This window comes from Acanthochromis polyacanthus, chromosome 15 (assembly GCF_021347895.1).
Source record: "Acanthochromis polyacanthus isolate Apoly-LR-REF ecotype Palm Island chromosome 15, KAUST_Apoly_ChrSc, whole genome shotgun sequence".
NCBI classification, from domain to species: Eukaryota; Metazoa; Chordata; class Actinopteri; family Pomacentridae; genus Acanthochromis; species Acanthochromis polyacanthus.
The window spans coordinates 25,181,101-25,192,773 of NC_067127.1; the positions used below are offsets into that span (position 1 = coordinate 25,181,101).

Sequence of the window (11,673 nt, forward strand, 5' to 3'; positions counted from 1 at the left end):
TGATTATTGCTGTGTTTTAGTGATGGTTTGACAGTGATGGTTTTTGGCTGAGATCCAGAAGTGTCAGTGGATTCAATGTTAAAAAATTATTAAATAAAAGAAATGTCAGGTGGGAAGTTTTTGGAAAATCAAAATAGTTTGATCTTTATTCCAAGAAAAGAACAAAAAAAAAGCATATGTCAAGTTTCATTTATTTAGAAACCCCTTTAACAAGTCAGGAGGACAGAACAGTTTTTGGTCATGGAAGTGTTCTGATTTGGTTAAAAGAAGGCAGGAAAAGTTCACTGCTGAGAGGAAATCCTGTATTTAAAACATGACTAGCTGTGGAAGAATGGTAGTTTATTAACAACATTTTGAAGAGAGTTGAATTTGAATTGTCACAAAACTCTCACCGCTGCCTTCTGGCATTTTTTGATCTACCCAAAGGGGGTACATGAACACCCACAACCTGACTGAGATTTGCTGAAGCGCAGTGCCACCATGACAGATGAGTGTAAGGTGATGTAATTGTTGAGTGGGCCACACGAGGACTGTAGTTAATTTTGGAAAACGTCAAACTGAAATAATTTGTTGATGTATCGATTGGTTAGTGGACCGGAATTGAAATGATGAGTAAGAATTTGAACAGTTTCTCAATTATTAATGTCAAACATTTTGCTGCATTCTTTTTCCAAAAAACTTGTCTCACATTTAAATAAGATAACTTTTGTTTTTTGTTTTTTTTTTGTGTGTGTGTGTGTGTGTGTGTGTGTGTGTGTGTGTGTGGGGGGGGGGGGGGGGGGGTTCTACTATGATGTTTTTAATAAAGCAAATAATCAGTACAGTCTATTATCTATACATTAATCCTCATTAAGGCTGTGGGCTGACTAGAACCTAACCAAGCTGAGTAAAACAATTGTCCAACAATAAACAAATGCAGCCCTACATAATTATTGCTTTTGTATATTATTCACTTCTTTTGAACTCGTGTCCTCTGCTTTTGTGTTTTTCAGATATATGTTCGGTAAAGGTGCGAAGCGGAAGCTGGACGAGGATGAAGAGGGGCTGGAAGGCAAAACGCTGGAGGCGTCGGTGGCGGGAGGGGGACTAGGCGTTTCTCCAGAAGGTCTTTCCAAGGTGTCCTACACTCTGCAGCGGCAGACCATCTTCAACATCTCCCTCATGAAGTTGTACAGCCAGCGGCCGCTTGGCGAGCCCAGCCTGGAGCGCCGTGTCCTCATCAACAACATGCTCCGACGCATCCAGGACGAACTCAAGCAGGAAGGCTCCCTGCGTCCGCTGCTCCTTCCGCCCTCACCACCACCCGATGACCCTATGGATGAGGGTTTCCGTGAGGCACCACCATCTTTTGGTGTTCTGTCAGCGGCTGCGACTGCACAGGTATCCCAGCCTTCTGCACTGTTGATGCCGGTGATCGCTCCGCCGCCTTCACCCCACCCAATGGTGCCTCCCAACTGCCAGGCATCACAGGCCTGCTCCAACCGTGTGGAGGCCTGTCTCGCCCCTCTGGAAGCCTGTCTCACTCCAGCCTCTTTACTCGAGGAAGATGGTGGAGATTCAGCCTTTTGTGCTCCCTCCCCGCCCACTCCTCCTCTGTCACCACCCCCAGCGCAGCCTCCCTTGTCAGCACTTCTGAGCCAGGCGTCCCCCAGTGTCCCTGTGCCTGTCTTATCCAATGACGATTTCCCCTCCACCCTGAGTGACATGGAGTTGGGTCCTCCCACAGCCATAACAAGGACAGCAGCAGCTAATACTACGACCATGACTACCTCCCCAGCTCCCACACCTAGCACCCAGCCCCCACTTTTAGCACCCCTCTCCCCATCACCCACAGGCTCACCCAGAGACTGCAGGACCATGGGTGCTAAACCAGAGGCAGCTGGTGTTTTCCTAGTGGAAGGCCGCTGTGCTGAGCTCCGGTCAATGGACGCTCTACCCACACTGCCCCCTGGTGGCCTAGTAGACATTTCCTCCTCTCCTCCCTCCTCTTCTTCACCCTCGGGGTTTCTCTCAGACTTGGCACTGGACGATGTCCTGTTCGCCGATATCGACACGTCCATGTATGACTTTGACCCCTGTACGACCGCGGGGGCTGTGGGCATGACGGCAGGTGGAGGCCTTGCCAAACTGCCACAGGTTGTGACGGCAGACGACCTGCTCAAATCATTGGCGTCACCATACAGCGGCCCCACGCCCCAAGTTTCAGCCAATCAGCCTTTCAAAATTGATCTGACAGAACTGGACCACATCATGGAGGTATTGGTGGGCTCGTGACTCGAGGACACCACCACCTCAGACACAGAGACGGTTTAATCCAGAGAACAGACTGGAATGAAAATTTGGGATTGATTTTCCTGGTTGTTGTTTTTATCTTGTTTCAATTTTTTAAAAAATCTTTTCAAAGGTCGGTAATTGTAAACATCGATGGTGATGTCAGTTAGTACTACTATGACAACTACTACTACTACACAACACTGTGCATGCACTGTGCTCGCCTTTCCAAATATGGAAATGAAGTAACCGGGAAACAAAGACACACTTACATTTGTATTTCTATACTTGTGAGGACCTTCGTTAGCTCCCATCATTTCCTTACCCTAAAGGTAAACCTAGTCCTTGTTCTAATGTTTAACCTGAATCTAAATCTGAACCTAAGCCTTAACCCTGAAGAGTAACTGTAAATAAAAGAAATTAATTTGTCCTCATTCTGGACGTTTTTTTCAATCATTCTATCTTTGTCGGGACACATACTCCTCACAGGTACAGAGGTACAAGTGAACACACATAAACATGACACACACACACTGTATTCATGGCTTTTAGCAGATGAGTGCCTTTCAAAATGACCACTTATTCAATTCCTGTTTTTACAGTATTTTTTCTAATTCCTTTCACTTTAACAGCCTAGAGAGGTCACTCCTCATTGTTTTTTTTTTAATTTATTGTATTGTATTAAGCCTATTGTTAAGTAAGGTAATTGCTCATGATCAAATAATAATTATTTAATCTTTATCTTATTACAGATGCTATGTTTTATTTGTAAAGCAAACCTAAAAAGGTTTTTACGAGGAATACATTGTTTTACCAGTGTGCTAGGTTACATGTAAGCTTGGCTATATAATTGCGCTTTGGGAGTAGCTCTAAAACACATCGCCAGATTGTTTGTTTAACTCTTTTGGTAGAAGGAGATGTCTGTTCTTGTATACATCAAGTCTATTAATTCACTTTGGGACTTTTTCTTTCCCTTCCTTATTGGCAGGCACAAGTAACTGTGCTGGATGTTATTTTACATGAGCTCGGTCATATGAGCTGGTTATCATGATTCAGTTACAGCAGAATTCAAATGAGCTACACCCACGGGAAAGCTTGACGTGTTTACATTGGAAGCAACATCAGCGCTGTCACCAACTCATGGGTCCTAGTTGGATGTAGATGATCTGAAAAATGCAACCTAAGCAGAGGCTTAGGGCTCCACACACATATTTAATTTAGCCATACAGGCCTCGAAACAAAACAGCTGTCACTGATTGCAGGGAAAGTCGTTGTGGTACCAGTGTGACTCCATGCATTTCTCAGCAACTTGGGTGACAGACAGATTGTAGTAGGGCATACAGTATTACACAAACCCTGTATTTGCATGACATTTTGAGTATGTTTACTTGTGTGTAGAATAGGAGCCCTTACATGTCAAATCTCAGGGTTCTGCTCACTTCTGTACATTGTGCAGTGCAGTTTTGAGGTTGACCCAACAGCTCATGTATGTTTTAAACACATGCAAGAGCAGGAGGGCTAAATCTGTCTCGTAAATAATTTGAACACGGATATCCACTGAAGGAGGAAACCCAAACCACAGTGTTGACCTGATACTGAAACCATGCAAAAGACTGTGTTGTTTCAAACACTATCCCCCCTTGCATCGGCCACTGTGCACCATTTTTCACACAAAAAAGCAAAACTGGATGGCAGTTTAATGTGCAATTTGGTGTTAATTATCTTTGGGTTCATCACTACACACAACACAGGGCGCTTCACCATTTGATGCAGTGATATAAAAAGTATTGATGACATCTTAGACACTGTTGTAACTGTTGTGCGCTTTATCCTATAACGATACATATCTTCTACATTTGACTAGCTATTCACAGAAATACATTTTCTGCAGATATATTGCAGGGTACATCACCGCTGGCTGTTGATGGTAGATTTTTCCATCAAAGTCATTAAGAAACCCTAAACCCTTCTGTGTTTGCCAGCACAGTTTTGCAGTGGTGTAAAATGGTATGTTAATGGTATTTCTAGCAGCGTCCCAGCTGGTGGAACTTGGTAGTTGTTAATAGGACAGAATGCGTTATCTGAAATCCAGTCTGAGTCAGCTTACTGTGTTAGCCAACAGTAGCAAGGACAGGGTGAATTTCAAACTTGTTCCAGTGGCAGATCATTAGCTTCCCGGTGTGCATTTGACTTCAGCTAGTATGTAAAAGACCTGCTTTTTAACTGAATTCAAAGCAGTGTGAGCCGAGCACATAGCAGCACCAACTAATACTGTTTGTAGACAACTGTGTCTTGTTTCTTTCACTATGTTTGAATTTTGGAGTGCTTGTTTTTTTTGTCAATGAAGTTATTTATTCATATTGTTTTTTCTTTTCTGTGTAAATATATTTATTTTTGATGTGAAGTGAACATTTGGATTGTAAATGTGTGTACAGAATGTGTGGTAGGAATGTACTTCAGATAGGAATGTATCTGAGTGTGGAATTATGGGTGGAAGCCATTTTTTATATACATAGATAGTTATATTATCTTGTTTATTTGTCTGTTTGTTGCTTTGTTATTGATTTTTTTGTGGGGTGGCGGCCACAACTTTTTACATCTTTTGTACTCTTTTGTTCATCATTTTCCAGTTGAAGGCGAACAGTTCATGCAGCAATACTCAAAAGCCCTGTCTCCAACCTTCAGATGTCAAGACTCCAAAGCCTGTCATAGACGCTTCAATGCCAAATGTAATGTACATAGTATGAACAACATTCGAGCTCCTGACACTTTTTGGATCAGTGTTTGCCACCGAATCGGTTTATGCGCTGACCGAGTGTGCAGCGATTTGAACTGCAGACATAGACTGACCGCAGTTGAGGCTGATTCCCTCTACGAAGGCTGTATTTTACACAGACCTCAGAGCTGTGCCTTTTTCTATGCAATAGAACACAAACACAGAGAGAGAAACTATCAACTGATCACTGTATTGGGATCCAAAATGTGGACTGTAGAACATATATATATATATATATATATATATATATATATATATATATGTATATATATACATGAAAATGGACAGCTGTCTATGAATTTGAAACAGTCTTACTTTTGTAGTTTTATATATATATATATATATAAATATATATATAAATAATAAACTGTAAAAAGAGCAGATGTCTGTTTTGTGTGTTCATTTTATCATATGGTTTAGTCTTGCTTCTTGACATTTGCACATATGTATTAACCTTCATATTTGTATAAGAACTATTTCTGATAACTCCAGTTTGTGCTTTTGATAAATGATGCTAAACAACATCCAGCATTTGACAAAGTGATTTGAACTCATGTCCACTTTTCCAGAGCTTTCAGCCCCTTCTTACGATTGGACCCGTCACGTGAACAAATTCTTGAGTTGTGCTTAACCCTCCTTTACATGACAAAAAATTCCAACTGTTTACTGATTATGTTGTCTCATGATGCATGAAAGCAGAGTGATGTTGAGAAGAAGGGGAATGCAACCACTCGATTACTACTGCATGTGTCTGCATGTATGGAATAGGGCTTTCAAATTGAAGATTCTGGACGCAGCATATGGGTGAAGAAAAAATCTTGACACAAAGTCAATTTGTGCCCTGTGATAGACTAATGACCTGCCAGGGTGTCCCTGCCTTCACCCTAAGTCAGCTGGGATAGACTCCAGCTCACCTGCAACCCTGGTAAGGATTAAACAGTGGATGGATGGATGGATGGATGGATGGATGGATGGATGGATGGATGGATGGATGGATGGATGGATGGATGGAAGGTCAACTTATGTGTGGAATTTGTCTCATAAGGTTATGTACAGTGTATGTGGTGAGGATGGCCATAAAATGTTGCTGAAAGCTGAAAAGGGAAATTCAAACTTACCAAACTTAACTATACATTTTAGATTGTGATTTATGATGCAGTCCTATGAAGTTCATACAGTTAGGAGTGCTATTTTTAAGAAGGGCTTGTAATATATTTATTCATTCAGAAAAAATAATACTAAGGCATCAAATCAGAAAATCGAATGTTTATTTTTTAGTCAGATTCTTTTTTTTCAATTGTTCATCACCTCAAGGATAATCTTGATTTTTATGCCTCAATGTTAATAACAGCCGAGACCATAACTTAAAAATGAATATGATGTGTACTGATGACATTTATATGTCATATTTAAAAGCTCGAGGATCAAGTCTGGACAGACATGAATGTAAGCTGCAACGTGACTGTTTGACAGAGACACACGATGAGACTGTCATCCCAGCTAGTTCTTTTGCCATATTGACACACTTTTCTGCATGTGGTTTAGGTTCCGTAGATTCTGCGAATGTACATGACTTTCATGATTGGTGGATGATTATAAGGAGATGATCCACATGTTGAATCTCAACAGCATGACTGTTGTATTAATTCAGCCTTTATGAAGAAGGTTAATGAAAGCCCTGTATAAATATCAGAAAACCACTACTACTTATGTAAAACCTGTTGATGACTTACTGGACTGGGATCTTTAGTGATCATATAAACAATAAAAGAATGAGTAGCGTAGTGTAATTCTCCCTAAATGCAATTTAAAAGTGTTTTCCTTCATTTCTGTCACTACACACAGTGGAAGCTCTCCTCCCTGAATCTGCCAGTGGACCTTAATTTGATCCCGCTGCTGCTAAGATGACACATCATTTTAGAGGAATTGCACGTATCAAATTTATGTATATTGGAGATGTACGAAAACATTCATTTCAGTTCATGGTTTCATGTTTAAGGATATATAAGTGACTTCTTCAAACAGGTATTTTTGCAATCCACTAAGTTCTTAAATCTATCGACACAACTGCCAAGTTATTGACTAAGATGTCATCTCCTGTGGACAAATTAACAATAAATGAATACATCAATATATGACACTCAACAAATGAAATGGACTGTAAAAGAAAACAGACTGGCTGTTAACTCCAAACGTATCTCTGTTGTACTTTCCTGAAAATACTCTGCTACAGTACATTAGCATATAACCAGGTTGTTGTTACATAAACCACAGGGGACGTTTGCTCACTGGAGAAGCTACCGTTAATGCTAGCCCTTTAAAACCTGGAATCAATTTTTCAACTTAACCTTCTCTTTTTTTGTCAGTATCAGTGTTTGTGTTAAATGGATTTCATCTGCCATCAACATAAAGCATCAAAAAAATGTTACTGCTCAGGATAAAGAAACACAACACAATCATATACAGTAAGCTAATTAATTTTTAGCAGCACATTAGCTTCTGTGTTATGGACAGACTATATACAAAAGACACAAAAACCTAGGCTCTGAGTCTAAGAAGGGAAGCCAACACACAGTATCATTATCATACTACTGTGGCAATCAGTTAAATACTTCTTTATCATTATGTCTGGGTGTATTCATTGAAACACTGAGACAGCACTGTTACCAGGAGGTCACAAAGAATTCAACATAGTCCACCAGTGTCCAGCATACGTCCATCAGCTATCTACACTCAACAAAAATATAAACGCAACACTTTTGTTTTTGCTCCCATTTTTTATGAGATGAACTCAAAGATCTAAAACTTTTTCCACATACACAATATCACCATTTCCTTTCAAATATTGTTCACAAATCTGTCTAAATCTGTGATAGTGAGCACTTCTCCTTTGCTGAGATAATCCATCCCACCTCACAGGTGTGCCATATCAAGATGCTGATTAGACACCATGATTAGTGCACAGGTGTGCCTTAGACTGCCCACAGTAAAAGGCCACTCTGAAAGGTGCAGTTTCGTTTTTTTTTTTTTTTGTGGGGGGTGTCTATCCCAGCTGAGGTGAAGGCAGGGCACAGGGTGGACAGATCACCAGTCTATCACAGGTCTACGTAGACAAACAATCACACTCACATTTACACCTATGGACATTTCAGACTCACCATGATTTTGGACTGTGGGAGGAAGCTGGAGTATCTGTAGAAAACCCGCACAAACTGGGGACTTTCTAGCTGCAAGGCGAAAGTGCTAGCCACCAAGTCACTGTGCAGCCCAGGGGTGACTAATCTGTTTGCAAAAAGAAGTCTGACTGTATAGAATTCTATGAGAAAATTACCCTAATTCTCCCTTGGTTTATTACCTCAGTAAACACTGTCCCTCATGACTTCATGGTCTCACATGTGACTTTGAAGTCTCCATGAATCCCGGGTGATATATATATCATATATATATATATATATATATATATATATTGTGTAAATTAGGTTTCATTTAGCCTAAAACAGACAATAAAGCAGGATATGTTTTAAGGTGGGGCTACTATGTGACTGACAGCTTGATACTGTGTTGCTGTGTATAGTCCCTGACCTTATCAATCACATCCACGTTTGCTGTGGCATCCAGTTTTAAGAAGTCAAGACGGCCAAATTCCAAACTCGAGAATTAAAAATGGTAGTTTATTGGTGGATGACACCACAGCATCTTTTGCACACAGTCTGTGGTTTTATGTTGTGTAAGCTGGATACTAATGCGCTTGTTGGCACATCTTGCTAATTGCTAATGTCTGAAGCTATTTTGTTATCAGCTAAAGATAAAATCATAGCTGCCAAGTAATACTTTAGCATTTCATTTTTTTAAACAGAGAGGATACTATGGCTCTTTCATTCTGAATCTAAAAGAGTAAATCTAAAAGTAAAAGCAGTCTCCAGTTGCATCTATATTTTGTGACAGATAATGGAGTCAATGCTACTCAGAGCTGTTGCCTTTGGCTTCAGACCCTGCAATCCTCAGGTGTGAGGTCTTCAGCTGTACCTCTCTCATTAAATCTTTATCATGGCAGACATTTTGACTTGTGATAGCAGGACAAAACAAAACACTGGTGAACGATGGCTTGGTCCAGGTAGTGTGATAGTAAACAACAAAAGAGAGCTAGCATGCACAATGCAAGAACCCGGAACTGGAGCTAGCTGAACTAAATGGAACTCAGCAGTTTTAGTTTTTACACTACTCCCAATAAGTTAGGGATATTGTGAGGTCCTCAGTGGATTTCGTTCATAAGGTGTTTGTTTCACTTCAGTGATTTTGGGGATAGGGAGGCAATTGTATTAGGGTGCTACACACACCTCATTTTGTGTTTTCCATGTAATGTTCTCACTGTGTACAGTGTGCTGTACATATTGGGTCCAATACCAAAAAATACAAAAAGACAGCCCTTTTCAATGTGGCGTCAATTTCAACATTCAGGGGGTATAAAAAGCTGGTATTGTCAGGAAGTCATTCCCAGTTCATCATTCAAGCAGCCATGTACACACGACATCGCTTAACGGACGAGCAGCGCCACCTGGCCATAGCGCGCCTTCAGGTCGGTAGCACGCAGTCATGTGTTGCTCGTGAACTTGGTGTGTCTCAAAGTCAGCATCATCATCAGCAGACTTGCAGCAAGACACAGAACTAGTGACAGTGTTGGTGACAGACCCAGGATTGATGGACTGCAATAATGACCGGTACCTAAGGACCTGTTCACTCAGACACCGCTACGCAACTGCCACACAGCTGCAGGCCTGTTTACAAGAGGTGAGGGGTACTAGGGTTTCCAGGCAAGCCATTCGCAACCAACTCCACCGCTTTGGCTTGACTGCCAGATGACCGCTGCAGGTGACTCCACTGACATCAAGACACCGCCGTGACCGTTTGCAGTGGGCACACAACCATTCAGCGGTGGTGTGCCATCCTGTTCACCGATGAGTGTCGGGTCACCTTGCACAGAAATGATGGTCATCAGCATTGCTGGAGAAGGCGAGGTGAGCGATACGCTGAGGTCAACATGGTCCCCAGGGTTGGCTTTGGTGGAGGAGTGGCAACGGTCTGGGTAGGCATCACCAGTCAGCACAAAACAGATTTGGTGATTGTAGATGGCGCAGTCATTGCATGTTCTTACCTCAGAGACATCATAGAACCCATCATCATCCCGCAATTCCACCAGCACACCCCCAACTTTCTGTTCATGGATGATGATGCTCCACCACCACATGGTGCCAGAATTGTCACAGCTCGACTTCAGGAAGTGGGAGTGCCTCATATGGTATGGCCAGCAATGTGAACCCTATAGAGCACGTCTGGCACCAACTGAAGCAGCGACTGGATGCTTGTACCCCACCCCCATGTGACCTGGCAGAACTGCTGTAGCACTCGTGGAGGACTGGAACGCGTTGCCTCAGAACAACATCATGAGGCTAGTTAGGAGCATGAGACGTTGCCGTCAAGCTGTCATGGCAAATGGTGGAAACACCCGCTACTGACTTTGTCAGTTTTGGTTATTTGGGGCATCTTTGTTATTGTCTAAATTGCTGGTGTCATAAATATTACACTAATGAAAATGGTGCTTCTTCTCATTGACTAATAGTAATATCAAAGGGGAACTATTACTTATTTCATTAAAATTTAGACCAATAGGAAAAGTACTCATGTAAATAACAATATCCCTAACTTATTGTGAGTAGTGTAAATTACATCTGTGAAAAAAACGGTTTGGCTGTTTAGCTGATAGCTAAACACACCAGCGTTTTGTGCTGGTTACCAGCTGAAACTCAGATGCCCTAGCGTTACTATCATCTGCATGAAAAGATTGGCACCCTGTGCTTTTACCAAGGACGGCAGTGGAAATACAGTAGGGTTGGTGCTCATGTGTTTATCAGAATTTGTTGCCAGTTTTTCTTTGTAATAGTCTGAGAAACAGAATTAAAGCTACAAATTAGTGTTAGCTTCAATACAGTTAAAAGTGTAAAGATTTATTTTTATTTCTCCTCTCCTTTGTAATTGTTCACCTAATTTTTCTGAGGTTATTGTTTTTTGACTTGCCTGATATTCTTACATTGCTTTTACATTCTTCCAATATCTGGAGTTAATTCTTATGTTATCTATATGTATGCTGGATTAATGCCACATGATCCAGCATTTCACAGCATTTTAGGGCCTTTCAGATTCACAGAGCTCAACACTAAAATACATACAAAACAAGACAACATAAAACTCGACAAGAAATATGAAAACAGCACCAAAGACAAACAATGATGCAATGACCATTAAACTAATGGATGTCCAGTCATTTTCATGACTGTATGAGCAAAACCTTTACTGCTTTTGGCCCGTTTTGGGCCTTTACAGCACCTCATTGCTGTTTCTTTTCTGGCTACCATATGTCTCTGTGTAACAGTTTAACAGTCTCCATGGCAAAGCTAAGCCTGTGTCTTGTTTTCATTTTTTTCCTCCAGTTTACGGCGGCACAGAGCCAACCTTAGCCACTGTTGAACAGCCATGGCTCCTGATCCGCAGGCCGGTGGTTATTTCCAGCATTCAGGCCACACAGCTGTGAGGGGAAGGGGGACAGTCTGTCTCTATTGCTGGAGGGAGGC

At 41.4% G+C, this 11,673-nt stretch overlaps 1 protein-coding gene across 2 annotated transcripts in view; it reads left to right on the forward strand.

Moving 5' to 3' along the window:
- The window catches only part of sertad2b (SERTA domain containing 2b), a 51,969-nt gene extending 46,543 nt beyond the window's left edge, over nucleotides 1-5,426 (forward strand). For both annotated transcript variants that reach the window (XM_022193124.2, XM_022193123.2), the window contains exon 2: nucleotides 993-5,426. In XM_022193124.2, coding sequence (XP_022048816.1) covers nucleotides 997-2,274 — 1,278 coding nt within the window. In that variant the 5' untranslated portion in view covers nucleotides 993-996 and the 3' untranslated portion in view covers nucleotides 2,275-5,426. The remainder of the gene's footprint in view (nucleotides 1-992) is intronic.
- The last annotated feature ends 6,247 nt before the right edge of the window (nucleotides 5,427-11,673 follow it).